We start from the raw sequence: 24,597 nt of genomic DNA on the forward strand, positions 1-24,597 counted from the left end.
GTGCCTGTGGCTGTCACAAAGCCTGGGATGTGTGGGAACAGAGGCTGCGCAGGGAGAGCGTGGGCTGGGCCGAGCCCCTCGGTGGAACAGAGGCTGCATCCCGCAGTGGGATGGGGGCTGGAGGTCTCCATGAGGATGGAGGGGTGCAAGTTTCCTCTGGGGAATGAGGGATGGGTCCCTTGGTGGGTCAGGGGCTGGATTCCTTGGTGGGAGAGGGGTTACATCCCTCCATGGGGACAGAGTATGGATGCCTCGGTGGGAGGACAGGGGCATGGTCCCTCCCTGGGATCAAGGCTGGATCTCTCAGTCGGACAAGTGTCCTCCATGGAGACAGGGGGCCGAATACCACCACCACGGCGTGAAGGTTGGGTTTCTTGGTGGAGACAGGGGCTGGCTTTCCCCCATGGGACTAAGGCTGGATCTTTCGGTGCGGCACGGGCTGTCTGTCTCAGTGGGTCAGGGTCAGGCTGCCTGGGTGGGACAGGGCCTGTCCCTCTGGATGGGACAGGGACCGCCTGGCTCGGCGGGGCCGGTCGCAGCCCTGCCCCGCTCCAGCGCCCCGCCTGGCGGGGGGCGGCGCTGCCCCCCCGGCGGCTGGCGCTCCAACAGCGTGATTTCCCCGAAGTGATGCCTGCCGGGCGGGCGCCCAATGGGGAGCGCCGCCTGGGCTGTGCGCGGCGCTGATTGGCTGCAGCGCGGCGGGCCGCGGGCGGCGGGGAATCCCGGGCGCCGCCGCGTTATACCCGAGAGCGCGGCCCCGCGGGCGGCAGAGGAGGGCTGGCGGGCAGCGGGCGCTGGTGCCTGCGCTGTGTTTGCCTCGACTCGGCTCACTGCTGCACAGACTTGCGCGGCTCGGCACTGCACGGCACAGCCAGGTGGGTCATGGTGCGCCCCGTCCCATCGCTGAGCTCATCTCTTGCTTTGCACGGCAGCGAGCGAAGCAGATCGCAGGGTTTATAGGACGGGCTTCGTGGTGCGCGGCGCTGCTCGTCGGGAGCTGCTTTGAGAGCGCTGTCAGCCGTCGGGTGGGCATCCCGATGGACTCCCGTCCTCTTGTACCGAGCCAGGCCAGCTGGGTTGGACTGTCCTCTCGCCTCATCGCGGGGCTGGGCATGTCCGGGCGCGGCTGCGGCTCTGCGGGTTCAGCCGAAGGCTTCGCTCCGCTCTTGAGCGGATGCCAGCGCCGAGCCCCGAGGCTAGATGCCGCGGCGTGCTGCGGGAACAAGTCCTGGCTGCTTTCCTCCTCCTGCTGCTGCTCCCCGGGCCGGGCTGGCTCCCGACCCTCGTCCTGCCGCCGTTCCGCGTTGCTGAGGCTGGTTTGGGAATCGTGGCCTGTTTGCCTTGGGAAAAAAAGAGGGAGACCAACCAACCCAAAACACAACAAGCTCGCAAACAGGAAATTACTTCTGCAGAGGAAGGGCTGGGAGGGCCGCGCCGGCTCCGCCGCGGTGCTGCCCTGCCGGGACCGGGGGCATTGCCACTTGGGGCTCCCCCTCTGCGGCAGGGCCGGGGGTCCCCTCACTTTTGCACAGTTCCATCAACAGTAAACTTCTAAGAAAGCGACTGAGCAGTTAGAGGGTCTTTGTGCTAACACAGTGCGGGGGGGAGGGGGGTGTGTGTCCCGCAGCCAGCAACACCACAGTGGGTCTTTGCGGGTGGGGGTCAGGGACCAAGCTTGATGTCCCTTTAGTAAATCCAAGTTTGAACGTTCCTGACTGCCACTTTGTCATCATGTGCTTGGAATGAAGTCCAGGAGCATCTGCTGCATGATCTCACCAGTGGCTATGATAAGGCTGAGTGGACTCTGTGTAGTTTACTAGATCCATTCTGCCTTCACTCTAGACCTGTAGTCCATCGTAAGAGATCTCCTCTAGCCACTGTAATATTTCATAGGTAATAAAGCAGCAGTTTCAGGGTCACACAGCTTGCCAGTGTAGCATTTCACTCTGGAATGGGCTGCCCGGGGAGGTGGTGGAGTCGCCGTCCCTGGAGCTGTTGAAGGCAGGATTGGACGTGGCACTTGGTGCCATGGTCTAGCCTTGAGCTCTGTGGTAAAGGGTTGGACTTGATGATCTGTGAGGTCTCTTCCAACCTTGGTGATACTGTGACCTTCCTGGGTCGTCCTGCCCCCCCTACAAAGCTTCCCCCGCAGTCGAGCACCTACCAGCAGGTGGTCACAACCCAAGCACCTCCACGTTTGGACTGCTCCCCTGCCATCTAGAAGCGGGTAGGAGAGACTGAAAGAGCATTCAGATCATTTAGTACTACTAATCATAACAAAAAGAAAATGGAGTCTAAAGGAAAGATGAAACAACTACCTGCAGGGAGGCTGTAGCCAGACGGGGTTGGTCTCTTCTGCCAGACAACCAGCAATAGAACAAGGGGACATGGTCTAAAGTTGTGCCGTGGGAAGTATAGGCTGGATGTTAGGAGGGAGTTCTTCACAGAGAGAGTGACTGGCATTGGAATGGGCTGCCCAGGGAGGTGGTGAAGTTGCTGTGGCTGGAGGTGTTGAAGCCAAGCCTGGCTGGGGCACTTAGTGCCATGGTCTGGTTGACTGGCTAGGGCTGGGTGCTAGGTTGGGCTGGATGATCTTGGAGGTCTCTTCCAATCTGGTTGATTCTATGATCACAGAACTGTAGAGTGGTAGGGGTTGGAAGGAACCCCTGGAGGAGGTCATCTAGTCCAACTCTCCTGCTAGAGCAGGGTTACGCAGAGCAGGTTGCACAGGATGGTGGCCAGACAGGCTCTGAATGACTCCAGCCAAGGAGACTCCACTGCCTCTCTGGGCAGCCTGCTCCAGGGCTCCACCGTTCTCAAAGCACCGAAGTTCCTTTTCGTGCTTAGATGAAACTTCTTAGGTTCGAGTTTGTGCTCGTTAGCTCTTGTCCTCTCACTGGGGACCACTGAGAAGAGTCTGGCTCCACCTTCCTGACACCTACCCCTTAGATAGTAAGCATTAATAAGATCCCCACTCGGCCTCCTCTTCTCCGAGCCAGACAGCCCCCAGCGCTCCCAGCCTTACCTCATGAGAGATGTTCCAGTCCCTTCCTTGTCTCCAGAGCCTGGAAATAGTTTGGTGACATCGTTTGGGTGATAACACCCACAGTGCAGGGGGGAGGTGGGGGGCACTTCAGGGTGGTTAAAGTAGTGCTGAGGTGTCACTGACCTCTTCCTTCCTTCACAGACAAGATGCCAGTGTCAAGAATGCGCATGAGGCCCTGGCTGGAAATGCAGATCAATTCCAACCAAATCCCTGGGCTGATATGGATTAACAAGGTGAGGGGACATTAATTTCTATTATTATAATGGTTATTATTATTCTGTCTCATTAACCAACTTTAGATAATGCTAAACATAAGCCCAAGCTCACAAAGGAAAGGAGGACATGGAGAAAACTTAGGATCACAGATAGGTTGGGGTTGGAAGGGTCCTTTGGAGGCCATCTAGTTCAGCCTCCCTGCAGCAAGCAGGGCCATCCTTCCAGGCAACCATTATGTTTTAAAACCAGCTGGCTTTGTTTTCAGCAGAGGTAGCTCTGCTTGCTACAGAGTAGACCATCTCCATATTTTTTTCTCCTGGGGAGGCTCCCAGGAGGTGTAAATAAAAAGGCAATTTCAGCATGATGGAGAACCAAGGAAACTCCAACACCTTCTTTACTTCTCCAGCCCAGTTGAGTGGGGTCACCTCTTGTCCCAGCTGAGTAGCTGCTGTTACACTTGGAGTTTCTTCCAGTTTTAAGGTCTAGCCTGAAACAAACACTATTTTCTGGTCCTGATGGTACATCCCTGTACATGGAGCAGCACAAGGTGAGATCACTGGGCTTGTTGCACCAGGTGTCTTTCTCTGAAGGCTCCACATCCATCTCAATATGATATTTAAGCTAGGGCATGAAAAGGTTTCCCTATGAGAACAGTCATTGGAATCATCTCCCAATGGAAGCAGTGGATTCCTCTACACTGGACAGTTTCAAGACTCAGCTGGACAGAGAGTTGGGTCAACTCATTTCAACCACACTGTCACCTAGAAAGGTTAGAGGAGATGATTCCTGGGGTCCCCTCCAAGCTGGCATTCCATGATTCTATGCTTTTATGGACTATGATCCCTTCAAAGAGTGATTCTCTCCTGCAGTGCAGCTAGAATACATGATAGTTTATGACATGCTAATAGGTGAAATTCAATGTACCTGGATGATTTTGGGGCAAAATTGCCAATATTGCTTACTTTTACTCTACCCTGTGCTGATTTGTTTTCCATTATCAAGCATCATAACAAGCCTTACATACCTTGTTTCGAATGGATGGAACAATGCACCTTAGGCAAGGTGCTGGAGGAGGTTGCCCAGGGATGTGGTTGCAGCCCCATCCCTGGAGATAGGCCAAGTCAGACTGTCCTGAGGAAGCTGATGTAGTTGGAGATGTCCCTGGCTTGCTGCAGGGGTGTTGGATTACTTGGCTTTGAAAGGTCCCTTCCAACTCAAACCAGCAACTGATTCTGTGGAGATACAGAGCAAAGGGTTTACAAACCTTTCTGAGCTGCTACTGAGATCCCTTTGATTCAATCCACCAAAGGGTTTACAAACCTTTCTGAGCTGCTGCTGAGATCCCTTTGATTCAATCCACCAAAGGGTTTACAAACCTTTCTGAGCTGCTACTGAGATCCCTTTGACTCAATCCACCAAAGGGTTTACAAACCTTTCTGAGCTGCTGCTGAGATCCCTTTGACTCAATCCACCAAAGGGTTTACAAACCTTTCTGAGCTGCTGCTGAGATCCCTTTGACTCAATCCACCAAAGGGTTTACAAACCTTTCTGAGCTGCTGCTGAGATCCCTTTGACTCAATCCACCAAAGGGTTTACAAACCTTTCTGAGCTGCTGCTGAGATCCCTTTGACTCAATCCACCAAAGGGTTTACAAACCTTTCCGAGCTGCTGCTGAGATCCCTTTGACTCAATCCACCAAAGGGTTTACAAACCTTTCTGAGCTGCTGCTGCTGAGATCCCTTTGACTCAATCCACCAAAGGGTTTACAAACCTTTCTGAGCTGCTGCTGAGATCCCTTTGATTCAATCCACCCTTCCAAACCTGCATGGGATGCGTCTTGTTTAATTCACATCTCTCCTGGTTTAACTTCAGGATAAGAGGATATTCCAGATCCCGTGGAAACATGCAGCTAAGCATGGCTGGGACATGGAGAAGGATGCCTGCCTTTTCAGGAGCTGGGCCATTCATACAGGTGTGTGTGGGGGGGCTTTTACATTTCCATCCCTCTCAGAAGATCTCAGGCCTGAACATCTCAAGGCATTTTCTTGGCCTGACTTGCACTCTGGTCATTGCATTAACCACTACTATATCGGCCAGAAGAAAGAGAAAACTGATTTTTCTGGGTGGTAAGACCTAGCACTGAGAAGCCTGAAGGCTCACTTCATCTCTTGTTCATAGGACGATACAAAGTAGGGGAGAAGGATCCCGATCCCAAAACCTGGAAGGCAAACTTCCGCTGCGCCATGAACTCGCTGCCTGACATCGAAGAGGTGAAGGATAAAAGCATCAACAAAGGCTCCAGTGCTGTCAGGGTGTACAGGATGCTGCCACCCTTGACAAAGGCTCAGAAGAAAGGTGAGAGGTTATGCAGCTGCTTCTGCTGCACTTAAGCTCAGCTTCAGTTTCCTGCTTCGCGTAGGCAGAGGTGTAACAGACCCCCTGGGCAGCGCTGGTGCTGCTGGGGTTAGTCACTGATTATTGACATTGGGAACAAAGGGTTCACAGCATGGTGGGGTTTGGAAGGGACCTCTGAACATCATCCAGTCCAACCCTCCAGCTAAAGCAAGGTCACCCACAGCAGCTTGCCCAGGATTGCATTGTGGAGGTGGGTTTGGAATATCTCCAGAAAAGGAGGCTCTGCAGCCTGCTCCAGGGCTCCAGCACCCTCACAGTGAAATTCTTACCTATGTTTAGCTAGAACCTCCTGGGATCACAGGCTCACAGGATGTCAGGGTTTGGAAGGGACCCAAAGAGATCGTTGAGTCCAACCCCTGTGCCAGAGTAGGGCCATACAATCTAGTTCAGGTCACACAGGAAAGCATCCACACACGCCTGGAAAGGCTTCAGAGAAGGAGACTTCACAACCTCGCTGAGGAGCCTGTTCCAGGGCTCTGGGACCCTTACAGTAAAGAAGTTCCCCCTTGTGTTGAGGTGGAATCTCCTGTGCTGCAGCTTCTAGCCATTGCTCCTTGTCCTATCCCAGTAAGCAAGTGAGAAGAGCAAACTGGGTTCCAGTTTGTGCCCAGTGCCCCTTGTCCTGTCCCTGGGCACCACTGACAGGAGTCTGGTCCCATCCTCTTGCCCTCAGCACTTTGGATGCTGAGCAGCTCTGGTAATAGCCCCTCTTAGTCTGCTCTTCGTTTTAGCCCAAATTCATCAAATGTGCCTGAGGGCATCATCAGAACCACAGAATCAGTCAGGGTAGGAAGGGACCACAAGGATCATCTAATTCCAACCCCCCTGCCATAGCCAGGGACACCCTACCCTAGGTCAGCCTGGCCAGAGCTGCATCCAGCCTGGCCTTAAACACCTCCAGGGTTGGGACCTCAACCACCTCCCTGAGCAACCCATTCCAGCCTCTCACCACTCTCATGCTCAACAACTTCCTCCTCATGTCCAGCCTGAACCTACCTATCTCCAGCTTCATTCCACTCCCCCTAGTCCTGTCTCTCCCCAGCCTTTTTGTAGGCCCCCTTCAGATACTTAAAGGCCACAATAAGGTGACCTGGGAGCCTCCTCTTCTCCAGACTGACCAGCCCCAAAAGAAGGTGACCAGGACTCAGCTGCTGCTGACAGTGGTGGCAGAGCTTGCTGAGCAGGTCTCAAAGGTGCAGGAGCTCATTCTCGGCTCCACAGCACTTTCTCACACTGCTCTTATTTAACAGAAAGGAAGTCAAAGTCTTCAAGAGAAGCAAGAAGCAGGAGCAAGAGAAAGGTAAGTGCCTGCAGAGGCAGCTGAAGAAGCTGGAGGTCTGGGTGGTTTTCACGCTGACGTTTTCTTGCGTGGGAACTGCTGTGTTCTAAGAAGCCTTTCATACTTTCCCCTTATTTTTGTAGCTGCATGAAGATACAAAGATAGAGGAGTCAGCAGAAGGACTAACCAACACTTCTCTGCCAGATGACCACAGCAGCTACACTGTTCACAACTACACGGGACAGGAAGTGGAGGTTGATAGCCCGTCTATCAGCTTAGGTGAGACGTGGGCTTTAGCTCTTTGAGCAGGAGGGAAAAGCTTTGCTGGTGCTAAAGCCACAGTCTGGGTGCCAAAAGACAAACAGGCTCAGGCTGGATGAGGCCCTGGGCAGCCAGATCTAGGGTAGGGTGTCCCTGCCCATGGCAGGGGGGTGGGAACTAGGTGATGCTTGTGGTCCCTTCCAACCCTGACTGACTCTGTGATTCTCTTGGGGCTGGGCCATCAGTCAGGAAGGGAGGAGATAGAGGTGGTTGTGTCTCTGCTGTGAGTGCCAACTGCTCCTGATTCATCCCCTAGACCTCTCCTCATGTGAGGTGAGTGGCTCCTTGACTGAGTGGAGGCCATCGATGGAAATCACCATGGCTGACAGCACCAATGACCTCTACCAGCTCCAGGTGTCCCCTCTGGCTTCATCCTCAGAAGGTGAGCATTTCTTTTATCCTAGCCTGATCTTTCATCTGTCTGCTGGAGGCAGGTTGGAGGCAAGGCAGCAGGAGAAACAACAGTTGTTTCATAGAAAGTCAACCAGGGACTGATGGGTTTGGGCTACTGGAGCTACCAAACTGCAACCTGGCCGTGTTGGAGATGAGCACATGCCACCTGCAGGAGGAAGTGGCAGGACAGGACAAAGGGTGATGAGTTTTAAACTAAAAGAAGGGAGGGCTCAGACTGGATGTAAGGAAGAAAAACTTGACAATGAAGATGCAAGTTGCCCAGAGAGGTGGGAGGTGCCTCATCCCTGAAACCATTCCAAGTAAAGTTGTTTGGGGCTCTGAGCAGCTTGCTCTAGATACAGATGTCCCTGCTGACAGCAGAGGGGTTGGACTAGATGACCTTCAAGGGTCTCTCTTCCCACCCAAACCATTCCGTGCTTCTGAGTAGTTGCTGATGGGTGAAAGGCTTTGAACCACCACTTGACTTTGCAGATATGGGCCAAGGGGCAAGCTTCAGCTTGCAGACTCAGTGTGATGGCCCAGACAGGTCAGCCCATGCAGAGGAGAAACTTCTGAGCTAGGAAGGTGGGACCGGGGGTTCCCAAGGCAGCTGGAAGGAGGCCATGCCAGAAGCAGGACAGAGTTGGATGCAGCAGTGACAGTGGACGTGACCACACTTCCCAGGGGGGAAAAGGAGCAATTCCCATGGATGTAGCCAAGAGAGCTCTGGTTTGAGTTTTGGAGAGGTGTCAGAACTGCATCCAGGATGAGGGTGTCTGGGGCACTGAGCTGCTTCTGGACCTCCTCACCTCAAACCCATGAGCTCCTTCTTGGTGTCACCCAGAGAGGGGAAGCAAAAGGTAGTGGTGGGTGTGATGAGAGAAGGTGAAGCAGGTTGTGTGGTGAAGAAGCAAAGGTGTGAGGGTCAGTGTGCAGAAAGCTGACATCTCTCCCCTCTTTCTTCTCTTTCATGTGCTTACAAAACAGTCACAGATGAAGATGAGGAGGAAATGAAATCGGAGATCTTAAAGGTAAACCCAGCTCTTCTGGTCAGAATGAAACTGACCCAAAGGGCTGTTTGCACCAGGAGAGGAAGGGAAGCAGCCATCTCCTCCAGTCTGATAGGAACTGAACACACACTCCTGGCAGCCAAAACCCTTAATTAATGAGGGAGCCCAAAGAATGAAATATCAAGAGAAGGCTGCTGTGCAAGCAAGAGCTGGAGAGGACAGAGCCATGGAAATACTCTTCACGTGAAAGAGAAAGCTATTGAGTGCTGCTGGCAGCAGAGGTGGTCGGATTAGAGCCTTCAGAGGTTCTCCAGGCTGTTTCATTTTGCCCTTCTCTTCACCACTGACAAGTCTAGTGGTGCTTAATCTGTGGTTCCAGACGTGCCACACATGTCACTGATAAGACTTTAATCACCAGAAGTGCTCCAGCCCCCTCCCTTTTTATATTAGCCTTAACTGGGGATTAGATGAAAGCTAGCATAAGAAAATCAAATTTTCTTGCTTACCAGTCCCTGGTGAAGGGAAAGGAAGAAAATGTTGCACCTGCAAAATGCAGAAGGAGTTTTAAACCTTCTCTTCTCTTACAGCTGCTTGAGCCAGCCCAAGACTGGCATGCCACCAGTGTTGGGGGGAAAGGCTTCCTCATCAACGAGCTGGGCACACAGAGCATGTGCAGCACCTACAGCTACAAGGAGCAGGATGGGGAGATCGACACAACTTCAGGTACAGGCTCAGCTCTCACTCAGTTACACCTCTTGGTGATGCAAAGGGATCTGCATTTGGAGGGAGCAAAGCAAACTGAGGGATTCCCACATCCCTGTATTCTGAGATTTCCAAGCCTGCTGAATGCTGGAACAAATTTGTGTGTCATAAAAAGAAGAGGAGAAAAATGCCTCCAGTAAGTCTGCTGCAGATTGGGCTTAGGGTTACACACGTGGAAGCTCTGCCAGCTTTCAGGAGCTCCCTGCAAAGCCACTGAAGAATTGCCATTAGCAATGGCTGAAGTGGGACAGTGGAATAATGTTTAGAGCATTTAAGTACAATATTAGTCTAAGGTATTTACTCACATCTGAGGAGCCTTTCATGTTTTGGCTGTATTTATGTCTCTGCAAACACATACACACCCCATTCCCCCTCCTCTCCCCCCCCCACCTTTTGCTCCTGCTGCTGTGCTTCAGTACTCACTTTTGTTTTCTTTTGTCTAGGAGAGCTGGAGTTCAGGCTCCTGGACCAGAAAAACATCCTGGACTTCTCCTGGCTGGAGACAGTGAGACCTAGCATGCAGGTCATTCCCTGTGGCTTGTAAAGCTTCCTCCAGCCATGAACTGCTCTTAGGTAGCATTTCTTCTTGGAGAAGCCTGAAGAGAATGGAAGAAATGGTTTGTTACTGACTGAAGGAAGAAAGTAGCTTTCTGTTCCGTTTAACTCCAAGGCCTGGAAAGGTTAGCAAGAGGAAAAACTCCATCATGAATCCAGACAAGGACTCCCATCTCACTAGCAGGACTCCTGACACTGAAGATGCTCGAGCTGCACCTTGTCACCGCTGCAGAGGTGAAGTTCTCGCTGGGAGGTTGTCGCTGGGCTCTGACCCGGTGGGGTGCTGCTGGATGGCATCGTGTGCCAGAGAGCTGAGGAGGAGGACGGAGCCTCCTTGTCCTCCTCGTGCAAGATGTGATGAGCACTTTACCCACGGGGTGCTTGGGAGAGGCACTGCCTCTAGAGGAGTGTCTGTTAGTTCTGGTTGCTGCTTACCTGTGCAACACTGGTGATGTTTTGCTTCATGACTATCTTACACTTAGGAAAATTGCACTAACTGGCCCTCTCTCCTTTGATTTACTCCATCACTTAGCTCAGCTTCCAACTTCAAGCCCTGTAAATACTTTAGACCAAGGAAATGTGAAAATTAAGTTTAGGCTTTGCTTCCCCCTGGCACACTTAGCCTCTCCTGGACTTGCCATGTCTCTTGCCTTCTGCTAGCTGAAGAGCTGCTGCATGACACCATTTTTGCACTGATGGGGGCAGAGCTCTCTCTATTTATACCCTGCCTTTTTTTTTTGGTTGTTGAGACCCTTCCTCACACTGCCAGGACACCCACAGTACTGTACCCATCAAACTGTATCACCCACAGAGCCAAGCCTGGGTGGGAGGGGGGGGGCAGGGTGGAAGAGGTCCTACTTGCTGTGTAAGATACAAGAATCAAAATCACTAAGCTGTAACAGACTTATTTTCTTGTACATTTTATTTTTGTACATAACTTGTATATTTGGTTTAATAAAAGCCTTTTGTATATGACATGTTTACTTTTTCTCATGGGAGAGCTCCAGGAATGCCTTCCAGCTTCCTTGAAAACACCCAAACAGATGTGTTTGCTGACAGAGAGGCTTGGAGGGGTTTTTTGATGAGTCATGAAAGCATAAGGAATGTAGTACAGTTTGCTCCCCTTTTATCTCACACACACACACACACACACACACACACACACACACACACACACTTCTTCCCAGTGCAGTTGATGGGTGGAATTCTGCTTATCCTGGGAATCATAGAATCAAACAGGTTGGAAGAGACCTCCAAGCTCATCCAGCCCAACCTAGCACCCAGCCCTGTCCAACCAACCAGACCATGGCACTAAGTGCCCCAGCCAGGCTTGGCTTCAACACCTCCAGGCACAGCCACTCCACCACCTCCCTGGGCAGCCCATTCCAATGCCAATCACTCTCTCTGACAACAACTTCCTCCTAACATCCAGCCTAGACCTCCCCCACCACAACTTGAGGCTGTGTCCCCTTGTTCTGCTGCTGGCTCCCTGGCAGAAGAGCCCAACCCCACCTGGCTACAGCCTCCCTTCAGGCAGCTGCAGACAGCAATGAGCTCTGCCCTGAGCCTCCTCTGCTGCAGGCTGCACCCCCCCAGCTCCCTCAGCCTCTCCTCACAGGGCTGTGCTCCAGGCCCCTCCCCAGCCTTGCTGCCCTTCTCTCAACACCTTTCAGTACTGCAACATCTCTCTTGAATTGAGGAGCCCAGAACTGGACACAGCACTCCAGGGCTGGCCTAAGCAGTGCTGAGCACAGGGGCACAAGAACCTCCCTTGTCCTGCTGCCCACACTGCTCCTCAGCCAGCCCAGGATGCCATTGGCTCTGCTGCCCACCTGGGCACACTGCTGGCTCATCTTCAGCTACTCTCTACCATCACCCCCAGGGCCCTCTCCTGGCTGCTCTCAGCCACTCTGTCCCCAGCCTGTAGTGCTGCTTGGGGTTATTGTGGCAGAACCCTGCACTTGGCCTTGCCAAGGAAGGGAAGCCCAGGTGCTGTGTGCATGGTGGGTAGTTGCTTTGTATTGCCATTATCTGCAAAGCAGGGGTACAGGTTCATAGAGTCATAGAATGGGTTGAGTTGGAAGGGACCTTGAAGATTATCCAGCTCCAGCTCTCATGCTGTGGGCAAGGACATCTTCCTGTAAACCAAGTTGTTCAAGGCTTCATCCAACCTGGCCTTGAACATGTCCAGAGAGGAAGCATCTACAACCTCCCTGGGCAACCTGTGCCAGTGTCTCAGCACCCTCACTGTCAAGAAGGTTATGGCATTAAACCCCACCCCAACCACATCCTGCTATGGGTGTCCTTAGCAGCAGCACCATCAACTGCAAGACCAGCAATGCAGACCCAGCTAAAGGACTCTTGCCAAAGGAGAAAGCTCCTGCCCAATTCAGAATGTGAGGGGAGAGCAGGCTGGGGTTGATGCTGGTTTGCCTCTGCATGCTTCCAGGCTGGAAAGGTCTGGCAGAGAATCATAGAGTAGTTTTGGTTCAGAGAGTTCAAGCATTAACCCAGCACTGCCAGGTCACCTCAGCACCACATCTACACAGCTTTGAAACTCCTCCAGGGATGGGGACTCCACCCTGGGCCAGGCCTTGACCACCCTTTTGGGGGAAGAAATTATTCCTCATGTCCAGCCTAGACCTCCCCTGGTGCATCTTGAAGCTGCTTCCTCTTGTCCTATTGTTTGTTCCCTGGGAGGAAACCAGCCCTCACCTGGCTCCAGCCTCCTTTCAGGGAGCTGCAGAGAGCAACGAGGTCTCCTCTCAGCCTCCTCCAGGCTGAACACTCCCAGCTCCCTCAGCTGCTCCTCACCAGACTTGTTTTCTAAACACTGCACCAGCTTCCTTGCCCTGCCCTGGCCACACTCCAGATGTTACTGCATTGTCTGGGGTGGGAGACGAGAGCCAAATGTGGCTGACTCAATGCGTCCCCAGCTGCAGCCACCAGCATCTGACACTGGCTGGAAAATCCCTGAGCAGAACAAAGCTGTGCTGGGGAGGCCCTTGGGGAACAATTTCACTCCCTGAAGGAGGGTAGACAGAAGAGAGAATCAGGCTGCAGCAGAGGAAGACCAAGCCCAAAGGGCTGAAACAGAGCGGACATCTCCTGCTGCCTTTGGCACAGGCTCTGCTGTGACTCAGGCTGCAGGCACACGGGGACAGATCTGGGGCTTTCCAAGGCAAGAAGGGAAAAAGAAGTGCTGTAGGAAGCAGGTGCTGGTGGTAGGTCTCAAAGCATCCATCCAAATCACACTCGGGTAGGCACAGCAAGGTGGATGGGCAGCCCCGGGAGGGAGGGAGAGGCTGGGCTGTGGCAGTGCCTGTTAGTCATTAACTGGCTCTGTCACCCAGACAAGCCAAAGTGGGTGTAGACAGCACCCTTCCAGGTGGCACCAGCCACTCAGCAGCTTCTTACAGCCTCATCCTGGCTCTGTGTGAGTGGCAATGACCTTGCTGTCCTCCTTCTCAACAGTCACACTCCCTGGCACAGTATCTGGCCTGGGGTTCCTCAACCCAGGCTATGATCATGGAATCACAGAATGCTTTGGGTGTAAAAGGACCTTTAGAGATCATCCAGTCCCACCCAGCCCTGCAATCAGCAGGGACATCTGCAACTACAGCAGGTTGCTCACAGCCCCAAACAACCTGACCTGGAATGGTCCCAGGGATGGGGCAGCTCCCACCTCTCTGGGCAACCTGGGACAGGCTCTCACCACCCTCAGTGAGGATCATTTCTTTCTAATACCTAAGCTGGATCTTCCTCTTTCACTTCAAACCATCACCCTCTGTGCTGGCACAACAGGTCCTGCTCAAAAGCCTGTCCCCAGCTTTCTGCTCAGCCCTTGAAACACTGCAAGGCCACCAGAAGGTCTCCCTGAAGCCTTCTCTTGTCCAAGCTCAACTCTCTCAGCCTGGCCTCACAGCAGAGCCCTTCCAGTACTGCTGTGGCCTCCTCTGGTCCCATTCCAACAGGTCCCTGTCTGTGCTGTGGGTCCCAGAGCTGGCCCCAGCACTGCAGGAGGGTTCTCAACAGACCAGAGCAGAGGGGCAGAATCCTCTCCAGCAACAGTCCCACCAGGTACCACAGCTGCCTCAGATGGCAGCCAGGCAAAACCCTGCAGAGCTACCCAACACAGGAGCATCTTGTGCCTGAGCCAAGAAACCCCTCACCAGCTCAGCTCTGTGCCCTGACCAGTGGGAGCCAGGGGGCAAGCAGAGGGCTGGTGGCTTTAGAGGCACCTCTGAACCCCCAGGAAGGGACATCATCTGAGTGTCACTGACATAACCAGAGGAAATGGGGGTTGTTTAGGAACTGCTGCAGTTTGGTCACACATGGTGGGGAGGGAGTGGTTAGAAGAGAGATTTTCTGTGATGCAAAGGGTGCTAAAAATAAGGCAGAGCTGAAGTTGTCCATTCATGCATTGGCTGTCAGGAACGGGCTCCTTTTTATGCTCAGACACCAAAAGCCCAGCACTCAAAGTCTTCAGATCACAGGTTTGACCAAGATGTGAGGACAGCAGAAGCCAGCAGCTAGTGCTTCACACCCAGGGACCACAGACACACTCCCAGGGACCACAGACACACTCCCAACTTTCTTTTTACCAAGGCAGAGGGGATGCTTTCCTTCATCCTCTGCCAAGGTACTTCCCTGTAAGTGTGCAAGGCTAAGTTGGGTGGAGCCTTGGGCAGCCTGATGTAGTAGAAAGCATCCCTGCCCTAGTGGAGAGCATCCCTGCCCATGGCAGGGGCTTGGAACTGGATGATCTTTAAGGTCCCCTCCAATCCAAACCATTCTATGCTTCTCCCTGAATGACCAACTGCACATGAGGTGTTTTGGCAGTGAGAAGTTCCCATGATGGGGTGGAAGTTGTCCAGTTGCTCCACTGGGTAAATAACAGCCATGTTCACAATGTTTTGTTGTTGAATCACAGAATCAAACAGGTTGGAAGAGAGCTCCAAGCTCATCCAGCCCAACCTAGCACCCAGCCCTGGCCAACCAACCAGACCATGGCACTAAGTGCCCCAGCCAGGCTTGGCTTCAACACCTCCAGGCACTTCAACTCTACCACCTCCCTGGGCAGCCCATTCCAATGCCAATCACTCTCTCTGACAACAACTTCCTAACAACAGCCAGCCTAGACCTCCCCTGGCACAACTTGAGACTGTGTCCCCTTGTTCTGCTGCTGGTTGCCTGGCAGCAGAGCCCAACCCCACCTGGCTACAGCCTCCCTTCAGGTAGTTGGTTTTGTTGTTTTGAAATCTTTGGAAGAGGGAAAAAACCCCAAACCCAACAGGGTGGAGCTCTGCAGCTCTAGGGCTGTTGAGCCTGGAGAAGAGCAGCTTCAGAGGGGATCTGATTAGTGCTCAACGAGAGATAAAGGAGCTGTGGAGGACAGGAGGATGGGGCCAGACTCTTCTCAGTGGTGTCCAACAACAGGAGAAGGGGCAGTGGGCACAAACTAGAACCCAGCAGTTTCAATCTAAACAGGAGGTGAAACTTGTTTGGTGTGAGGATGCTGGAGCCCTGGAGCAGGCTGCCCAGAGAGGTTGTGCTTCCAACTCCCCCATGCCGTTGTGCTGCTGGGCAAGCTGCTGTGGGTGCCCTGCTTTGACAGTGAGGGTTGGACTGGATGATCTCCAGAGGTCCAATCCTTACTGTGCTGGGATTTTGTGGAGGGATGTGACCTGTCAAACCCCTCCTGAACCCCAAAGGCTGCTGTGCTGGTCCCCAGCTGTCTCCTCAGCCACCTTTGAGGCAGGTGAGATTGACATTTGTAGGAGCAACCTGCTCTGGGTGAACCTGGTTCAGTAGGGAGCTGGATTAGATGACCTTTAAACATCCCTTCCAACCTAAAGCATTCTGTAGCTCTGTGATGCTTCTCCAAGTGCACACTAAGGTGATCTGCAGGCTGCTTGTACCCAGAGGAGCATCACAAGGACAAAGATCCTGCAATGAGAACAGCTGTAAAACCTTGACACTGGGTTCTTCTCGACTTGCTCTTCACACACACAAACTTCAGCTGGCTTTCCTGGGCTGGAGAAAGAGTCATTTTCTCCTTCAGCATGCTCACAGCTACCTTGAGCTGGGAAGTAATCACACACCAGGAGAGCAGGTCACTGGAGAGAGCTCACCCCTGCCAAAGCAGTCAAAGCAGGGTTTGTGGCTCGCTCTTCTGCCACGAGAGAGAACTGCAGCCAATGCAACTGCAAAAGTAAAGAGAGATCCCCTCTCTGTGGTGGGAAGCACAAAGGAGTCCTAGGTTACGTGGGGAACACAGATGGAGCTATTCTGTGGGCTTGGCAGGTTGCTTGAGCAGAGCTCTCCATCACTCACACCACCCTTAAACCATCCCTGGCTGCAGGTTACTTGCAAAGGTGGAAACTGCTTCAAAACAATCCCACTCAGAGCTTCAGGGTGCCAGCAGGGCAAAGCCTCCTGAAAAGAGCAGGACAGCCTCAGAAACAGTCCCATCACCTGAGCCTGGGAGAGTTCTACAGTGACTCAGGTGGCTACAGCAAAGTGGCAGAAAACCTTGGTTCATGCCCAGAGATGAGGATGAGGATTCATAGAGTGGTTTGGGTTGGAAGAGACCTCTAGTTTCAACCCCTGCTGTCATGAGCAGGGACACCTTCCACTAGAGCAAGTTCCTCAAGGCCTCATAGAATCAACCAGGCTGGAAGAGACCTCCAAGCTCATCCAGCCCAACCTAGCACCCAGCCCTGGCCAATCAACCAGACCCTGGCACTAAGTGCCTCAGCCAGGCTTGGCTTCAACACCTCCAGCCACAGCAACTCCACCACCTCCCTGGGCAGCCCATTCCAATGCCAATCACTCTCTCTGCCAACAACTTCCTCCTCACAGCCAGCCTAGACCTCCCCTGGCACAGCTTGAGGCTGTGTCCCCTTGTTCTATTGCTGCTTGCCTGGCAGCAGAGCCCAACCCCACCTGGCTACAGCCTCCCTGCAGGGAGCTGCAGACAGCAATGAGCTCTGCCCTGAGCCTCCTCTGCTGCAGGCTGCACCCCCCCAGCTCCCTCAGCCTCTCCTCACAGGGCTGTGCTCCAGGCCCCTCCCCAGCCTTGCTGCCCTTCTCTGGACACCTTCCAGCACCTCAACATCTCTCTTGAACAGAGAAGCCCAGAACTGAACACAGCACTCAAGGTGTGGCCTGAGCAGTGCTGAGCACAGGGGCAGAAGGACCTCCCTCCTGCTGCTGAGGCTGTCACAGATAGGTTAACTGAAGCTTTTTCTGGGCACCCTCTTAGAAACAAAGAGCTGTTGCTTTTCCCCTGAGCTTTGTCCAAAGGGATTGTTAAGGCAGCCTTCCTCCTCTGTGCTTCTCTCAGCACATTGCTCATTGGTGATCTGAGAAGAAGCCTTTCCCAACCAGAACAACCCCACCAGGAGGAACACGAGCAGCTCCAGGCTGCACTCGAGTAGCCTTTAGCTGGTGGCTGCCCAGAGCAAGCAGCCCCTTGGGTGAGCTTTGCCCGCCGGGCAGAGCCAGCAATTACCATCTCACCTTTGTTTGCCACGAATCCTGATAGCTGGACACATTTCCAAGCAGTCACCTGATTTATGGTGTCACACCTGGGATGGAGAGCAGTGCTGCAGAGCAAAGGTATGGATTTACAGCTGCCAGACGGAGCGCAGCCTTTGTTTGTGGTGCAAAGGCAAACTGCTGCTCAGATAGCAGCCAGCGTCCTGGCCTGCCTGCCTGCCTTCTCTGCTGGGTCCTTCCTTCTCTCTGGCACCCCAAGGCCACACACACAACGCAAGAAACTTCTGCAGGACAGAAGCAGGTCCCAGAGGCTTTGGAGGAGCGAGGGAAGAAGTGAAAAGTGAGTTTTAGAGCTCAGCTGAGGAGAAAGCTTCCCTAGAAAGGGAAGTCAGTCGTATTTTCCTGGGCTAGTTGTATCTGAGTTGTGTGTTATCATAGAATCAACCAGGTTGGAAGAGACCTCCAAGATCATCCAGTCCAACCTAGCACCCAGCCCTATCCAGTCAACCAGACCATGGCACTAAGTGTCTCATCCAGGCTTTTCTTGAAGACCCCCAGGGACGGTGCCTCCACCACCTCCCTGGGCAGCCCTCCACTCCACTCCATACCCTCTTCCACTGCAGTGCCACACTTCAGAGTTCCTTCTCACAGTATCATCAGGGTTGGAAGAGACCTCACAGATCATCAAGTCCAACTTTTCACCACAGAGCTCAAGGCCAGACCATGGCACCAAGTACCACGTCCAGTCCTGCCTTGAACAGCTCCAGGGACGGCGACTCCACCACCTCCCCGGGCAGCCCATTCCAGTGTCCAATGACTCTCTCAGTGAAGAACTTTCTCCTCACCTCCAGCCTAAATCTCCCCTGGCACAGCCTGAGGCTGTGTCCTCTTGTTCTGGTGCTGGCCACCTGAGAGAAGAGAGCAACCTCCTCCTGGCCACAACCTCCCCTCAGGTACTTGCAGACAGCAATAAGGTCTCCCCTGAGCCTCCTCTTCTCCAGGCTAACCAATCCCAGCTCCCTCAGCCTCTCCTCGTAGGGCTGTGCTCAAGGCCTCTCCCCAGCCTCGTTGCCCTTCTCTGGACACGCTCAAGCATCTCAATGTCCCTCCTAAACTGGGGGGCCCAGAACTGAACACAGTACTCAAGGTGTGGTCTAAGCAGTGCAGAGTCCAGGGGAAGAATGACCTCCCTGCTCCTGCTGACCACACCATTCCTCCCACATTTTTCCACCCCCTTCAATACTTCTGCTCTTAAACTCACCCCTGTCCCCTCCCAGCCCTCCCACGCACGCAGGAAAACAGGGCAATGATAAAAGAGGTCAGCATGGCTGTGGCCTCTAGCTACCTCTTGGCTGTGTCACCCCTTCTAACCCTTGCTCTTATCTGTTCTGATAGCATTAGGATGCAAATTCAGCTGGATTGGTTCCCTGCCACGTTCAGCTCAGGCTTGCTACCCTAGCACAGCTCCACCAGGAGCTCTTTCACAGGGAGAGCTTCTCATGATCCTTTTGAGTCCAGAGAAGAGCATGGACTGCAGTGCCACCAAGATGAGTGCTCACAGGCCACATCAACCCAAGGCAGCAGAAGCCATAAATCATCTAAAGCCCTATAAAACCTGCTCATGCTGCTGGCAGAGGTTCTTGGCCACCAGCTGGAGGTAAGCAGAGGTGTCCCCCCACAGTATGAAAGCCTGAGGACTGCCAGGCATGGACAATCTTTCTCTCTTTCCACTAACTGCCTCCCTGACCAAGGTGAAGAGCCACCAAATGACAGACAGCATGACAGAAGTGCCAAGCAGGATGGAGTAGCCAGAAGGATCTGTAGCTATGGGGCCAGGAAGTGATGAGGGTCAGGGAGCGGGCATAGGAGGCAGATCTCATCACTCACCCATCCAAACCCACCATGGACTGGAACCTGGGTGTGAGAAGATAGCAGAGCCTGCTTCTGCATGAAGAGCAGGCAGTTAACCATCCCTTCTGCTAGGCACCAGTGTGGATGGAGCAGGCATTGCAAAACAGCAGGAGGTTTCCAGGAATAAGGAACCCAATCTGCAAGGAGCGGATGGGAAAGCAGCCCCAGCCTCCCTCCCTGCTCTCTAGCTGCCAGCACAAGTGATTGGGCTCTCCTCAGCTGCTTCATCTCCAGGATGGTCCAACCCCAGCCATTACACTCCAAAGTCACACAGAATCATCACCCTGAAGCCCTTCAAAAGCCTGACAGTGGGTACCGAGACAGCATGGGCATGGCTGTCACCTGCCACCGGGGCCACCAGCAAGGGACATCAGGGGGGAGATGCTGTCACAGCCCATGCAGCACAGCCCTGCCTCTGACAGCTCACCAGCAGCTACCCAGGTGCCAAAAACCAGCAAGGAGTAGAGGGTGCACCAAGAGGAGTGTGACCAGAGCCAGGAAGATTCTCCTCTTCTACTCTGCCCTAGTACTGGGTCCAGATCTGGGCTCCCTAGTCAAAAGAGACAGGAAACTGTGGGAGGGAGATCAGCAGAGGCTGTGAGGATGCTGAGGGGCCTGGAGCATCTCTGTGGGGAGCAAAGGCTGAGAGCCCTGAGGCTGCTGAGCCTGCAGAAGAGCAGCCCCAGAGGGGATCTGAGCAATGCTCAGCAAGAGATAAAGGGTAGGGGGCAAGAGGATCATAGAATCCTAGAATCAACCAGGTTGGAAGAGACCTCCCAGATCATCCAGATCATCCCCATCATCAGTGGTGCCTAGGGACAGGACAAGGGGCAGCAGGCACAAACTGGAACCCAGCAGGAGGAGAAACTTCTTTGGTTTAAGAGTGCTGGAGCCCTGGAGTAGGCTATCCAGAGAGGTTGTGAAGTCTCCTCCTCTGGAAAGCTTCTCCCCCTCCCAAGCCACTGTGATCCTGAGCAAGCTGCTGTGTGTGCCCTGCTTTTGCAGGGGAGCTGGACTGGACAACCTCCAGAGCTCCCTTCCAAGCCTCACCATGCTGGGATTGGGTGAGCAGGCTGCTGGCACGTGAGGTGCCCCAGATGAGCTCAGAAGCTGTTTTGGGATGGGCAAGGTCTCACCTCAGCCCAGAGGTGCTGCTCGCTGTGCTTCATCCCCATTGCTCAGCCGCGGGCATGGGACCACGGAACAGAGCAGCGCTGAGGAGAGCCGAGATGTGAGCAGCAGCTTCTGGGCATCTTCCAGGGGAATTCAAGCTCAGCAGCTTCACAAGACTGCCTGAGCAGAAGCAGCTGCCTCGCCAAGCCCTGGGAAAGGGAAAGACTTTGTTTGCACAGAACAATGGCCAAAACACAAAAAGCCCCAAAACCATAAGCAAGGGAGTGGTTAGGAGCCAGGTTCTGCTGGGAGGAGCAGGAGCTAATGGGCTGGGGAGCTCTGTGCAAGCAGAGGGCAGGCCGAGGTTTTGCTCCTTTGAAAGCAAGAGGTGGTTTGGCAGCGACAGGACAAGGAAATGAAGGATGGAAAGCAGCACGAGGCTGCTGGCCCTGGCCCAGAGCAAATCCAGCATCGTGCACAGTCACTGCTTGCAAGCAGGGCCAGTAAACACCAAACCCCAGACCAAGCCCAGACAGACCCCAACTGGACCCAGTTCAGGATCTGCAGAGCAGGAAAACATTTCACAGAGTCACAGACTGGTCTGGGGGGGAAAGAGACCTTTAAAGCTCATAGAGTCATAGCATCAGCCACGTTAGAAGAGACCTCCAAGCTCATCCAGCCCAACATAGCACCCAGCCCTGCCCAACCAACCAGATCATGGCACTTAGTGCCCCAGCCAGGCTTGGCTTCAACACCTCCAGGCACAGCCACTCCACCACCTCCCTGGGCAGCCCATTCCAATGCAAATCACTCTCTCTGACAACTTCCTCCTAACATCCAGCCTAGACCTCCCCTGGCACAGCTTGAGGCTGTGTCCCCTTGTTCTATTGCTGCTTGCCTGGCAGAAGAGCCCAACCCCACCTGGCTACAGCCTCCCTGCAGGCAGCAATGAGGTCTGCCCTGAGCCTCCTCTGCTGCAGGCTGCACACCCCCAGCTCCCTCAGCCTCTCCTCACAGGGCTCTGCTCCAGGCTCCTCCCCAGCCTTGCTGCCCTTCTCTTAACACCTTCCAGCACCTCCACATCTCTCTTGAATTGAGGGGCCCAGAACTGGACACAGCACTCAAGGTGTGGCCTGAGCAGTGCTGAGCACAGGGGCAGAAGAACCTCCCTTGTCCTGCTGCCCACACTGCTCCTGAGCCAGCCCAGGATGCCACTGGCTCTGCTGCCCACCTGGGCACACTGCTGCCTCATTCAGCCCAGTTCTAGGACTATGCTGGCCTGTTCCCAGCTTTGTAGCTGGATTTTTGGGTGTTTTCAGAAAATTCTGGAAGGACATGGCATAGGTTTCCAGTGGCATTGCTCACAGTCACGTTCATCTGCATGACCCAGAAATAATCATTCAGTGCTCTACTTAGCAGCTCCCATTCCTGCCCCGAGCACTCCTTTGCCACCAGCTTTGGCAGAGCCTCACCAGAGTTCCTGCAGCTCCATGTGAAGCACCTAGTATCAGCTGATAGAATGAGATGGCCTGAAATTGCACCAGGCAGGGTAAAGCTGGAGATGAGGAAAGCTTTGTTTGCTGGAAGAGTGGTCAGGCATTGACAGAGGCTGCCCAGGGAGGCAGTGGAGTCCTCATCCCTGGAGGTGTTCAAGAAAGGTGTGGCCATGGCACGTGGGGACATAGCTGAGTGGCCATAGTAGGGTTGGACTCTATGATCTTGGAGGGCTTTTCCATCCCAAACAATTCAGTGGTTCTACTTGCTGGTGCTGTATGCCCACAGAGAGGCTTTCCCAGCCTGTACCAAGGTGACCTGCCCCAGTGTGAATGATGCAGGTCCCCACTTGCCTCCCATCCTCACCTCACAGCAAGGTGCCAGCTCACCCAGTGCAGGCTGAGTCCACAGCTAAGCTCAGCTTCATTTGCCTAAAGTTCATGTGAAGGCTGCATCGCCTTGGGGTGGGTGCCAAAACCAGAGCAGAAGCTGAATCACACCAAGAAGTCTCCTGTAGCTCATGTCTGCTAATGCATAACATCCGCCAAGCTCACACCAGCAACCAGCAACTGCCTCTGAGCCCTACCAAAAGCACCTACAGAACATGAACTGAACCAGGAGAGCTGCAAGCGTTTCACAAGGGCCAGCTGCTTCCCAGCTGCTGTTCAAAATGCTACCAGGCTGGACAGAAGGAAGGAATTCTTTACACTGAGGGTGGTGAGATGCTGGCCCATGTTGCCCAGGGACATGGTAGGTGCCTCAATCCCTGGGAGCATTCAAAGCCTGGCTGGGGCTCACCAGCCCCACACCAAGTGCTTTAGAAATGAGAAGGTCTCTGCAGCCAATTAAGGCATGGGAGCATCGAGGCTGTGCCCCAGGCTCCCTGGGACCCTTGGCTGGAGGGAGCTGCTCCATCATTGCCACGACCTCCTCACATGACCCTTGTGAAGGTGAGGAGGAAGGTGCTGGTCATCCAGCTTGTTTCTCCTTGCTTTCAGTGGAGAACCTGGTGAGCTAGGAGACAGAGGACCCAGATGTTGTCTTTAACGTGGCTCTCTCCTTAAAGTCAGGGGATGGAGCAGGGCAGCCACTGCTGCCCTCCCACCCACAGGATGGGCACAGCATCCTCTCAGCACAGCCCTGTGACCACCTCCTGCCTTCGTGGTGAGGACCTGGGAGCAGACTGACTTCACCTTGCTCCACAGAGCTGCTGCAGCCGCCTCGGTGGCACAGTTTCACAGTGACCTCGCTGTGCTTCAGCAAACCTCAGGCACCTTGAGTCTGAGGAACCTCAGCCACCGAGGTCTGCCAGGGCACCAGCCCAGCTCTGCAGGAGAGCAAACTCACCAAGGTGTCAACCCCCCCCAGCAACACCCCTGGGCACCTGCTGCAGCTGCCCCAAGCCTGCGTGTGCCAGCTGGGTGACACCTTTGTCCCCCTGCAGAGCCCGGGCCAGCTCTCTGCTCTGCACACCCAGCTCAGCAAGCCAAGCAGCAGCTACGAGAAGGGCCAGCGCTGCACTTGCTAACAGCTTGCTGCCTCCTGCACCTCTGCTGAGCAAACCACCGTTTCCTGAGCCGAGGTGTCAGGCATGAAATATTTCACATGCTGGAGCAACCGTCGGCAGCTGCGAGGTGACAAACACAGCTTCAGCCCTTCCTGGTGGCTAAGGCATAAATCAGGGTGTGCCCTGTGCGGCTGCTTGAGAGCCCGGGGCTGAAAACTCCCTCTTGTGCTTGGGGGGAGGGAAAAGTGCTTGCAGAGCCAAGGCAGATGGAGTCTGAACCACCTTCTTTCTACGGTGGGCTGGAAGGGACCCTTGAAGGGCTTGTCCAGCCCACTCTGTGGTCCACAGGGGCTGCCCCAGCTAGAGCAGGCTGCTCAGGGGCTGCATCGGGTTTGACCCTGAATGTGTCCAGGGATGGAGCCTCCACCACACCTGGGGGCAATCTGTTCTGGTGTCTCAGCACCCTCGTTGTGAAAAGCCACATCTAAATCTGCCCTGATCCACTTTCAAACCACTGCCACTCATCCTATCACCACAGGCTCTTCTAAGCAGCCCCTCCCCAGCCTTCCTGTAGGTCCCCTTCAGGTACTGAAATGCAGCTCTAAGGTCTCCCTGGAGCCTTCTCTCCTCCAGACTGAGCAGCCCCAACTCCCTCAGCCTGTCCTCTTTGGAGAGGTGCTCCAGGACCATCCTCTTCATGGCCTCCTTCAAACCCACTCCATCAGGTCCATGTCCTTCCTGTGCCGGGGGCCCCAGAGCTGGGCACAGCCCTGCAGGTGAGGTCTCACCAGAGCACAGTGGCAGAAGCACCTATTGGCCTGCTGGCCACACAGCGTTTGATGCAGCCCAGGATATGGTTTGCCTTCAGGGCTGCAAGAGCACATTGCTGGCTCACACCCAGCTTCACCATGCCTACCTGTGATACTGTGATACCTGCAGCCTGCTGCTCCACTGCCCTTCTCTGGACTCGCTCCAGCCTCTCAATGTCCCTCTAGGAATGAGAGTCCCAAAACTGAAGGCAGCATTCAAGATGTGGCTTCAGCAGTAGCCAGGGCAAGGGGAGTGATCCCTG

The 24,597-nt window shown here is 54.1% G+C and overlaps 1 protein-coding gene and 1 long non-coding RNA gene across 3 annotated transcripts; one reads left to right on the forward strand and one right to left on the reverse strand.

Moving 5' to 3' along the window:
• Positions 1-728: 728 nt before the first annotated feature.
• On the forward strand, positions 729-10,972 carry IRF1 (interferon regulatory factor 1). Its single transcript, XM_064161504.1, has 10 exons — positions 729-875; positions 3,188-3,279; positions 5,135-5,234; positions 5,441-5,617; positions 6,928-6,977; positions 7,100-7,235; positions 7,534-7,659; positions 8,658-8,701; positions 9,268-9,403; positions 9,886-10,972. The coding sequence occupies exons 2-10, from the start codon at positions 3,193-3,195 to the stop codon at positions 9,984-9,986; spliced, it is 957 nt and encodes a 318-aa protein (XP_064017574.1). The 5' UTR covers positions 729-875; positions 3,188-3,192; the 3' UTR covers positions 9,987-10,972.
• On the reverse strand, positions 9,091-24,597 carry LOC135185113 (uncharacterized). Of its 2 annotated transcripts, none has more exons than XR_010306356.1 (3): positions 24,459-24,597; positions 9,866-10,038; positions 9,091-9,223 (listed from the first exon to the last, which is right to left on the reverse strand). It is a non-coding gene; the product is annotated as an uncharacterized LOC135185113 (long non-coding RNA). The 2 variants fall into 2 exon arrangements; XR_010306355.1 differs by having other exon boundaries at positions 24,442-24,597.

This window comes from Pogoniulus pusillus, chromosome 22 (assembly GCF_015220805.1).
Source record: "Pogoniulus pusillus isolate bPogPus1 chromosome 22, bPogPus1.pri, whole genome shotgun sequence".
Lineage (NCBI taxonomy): Eukaryota > Metazoa > Chordata > Aves > Piciformes > Lybiidae > Pogoniulus > Pogoniulus pusillus.

What these genes read in the sequence shown, in the direction of transcription:
- IRF1 (XM_064161504.1), top strand. Translation starts at nt 3,193, where the DNA reads ATGCCAGTGTCAAGAATGCGCATGAGGCCCTGGCTGGAAATGCAGATC. An exon ending in GACAAAGGCTCAGAAGAAAG is followed by an intron (nt 5,618 to 6,927) that starts GTGAGAGGTTAT and finishes CTTATTTAACAG; the next exon opens with AAAGGAAGTCAAAGTCTTCA. An exon ending in TAGCCCGTCTATCAGCTTAG is followed by an intron (nt 7,236 to 7,533) that starts GTGAGACGTGGG and finishes TTCATCCCCTAG; the next exon opens with ACCTCTCCTCATGTGAGGTG.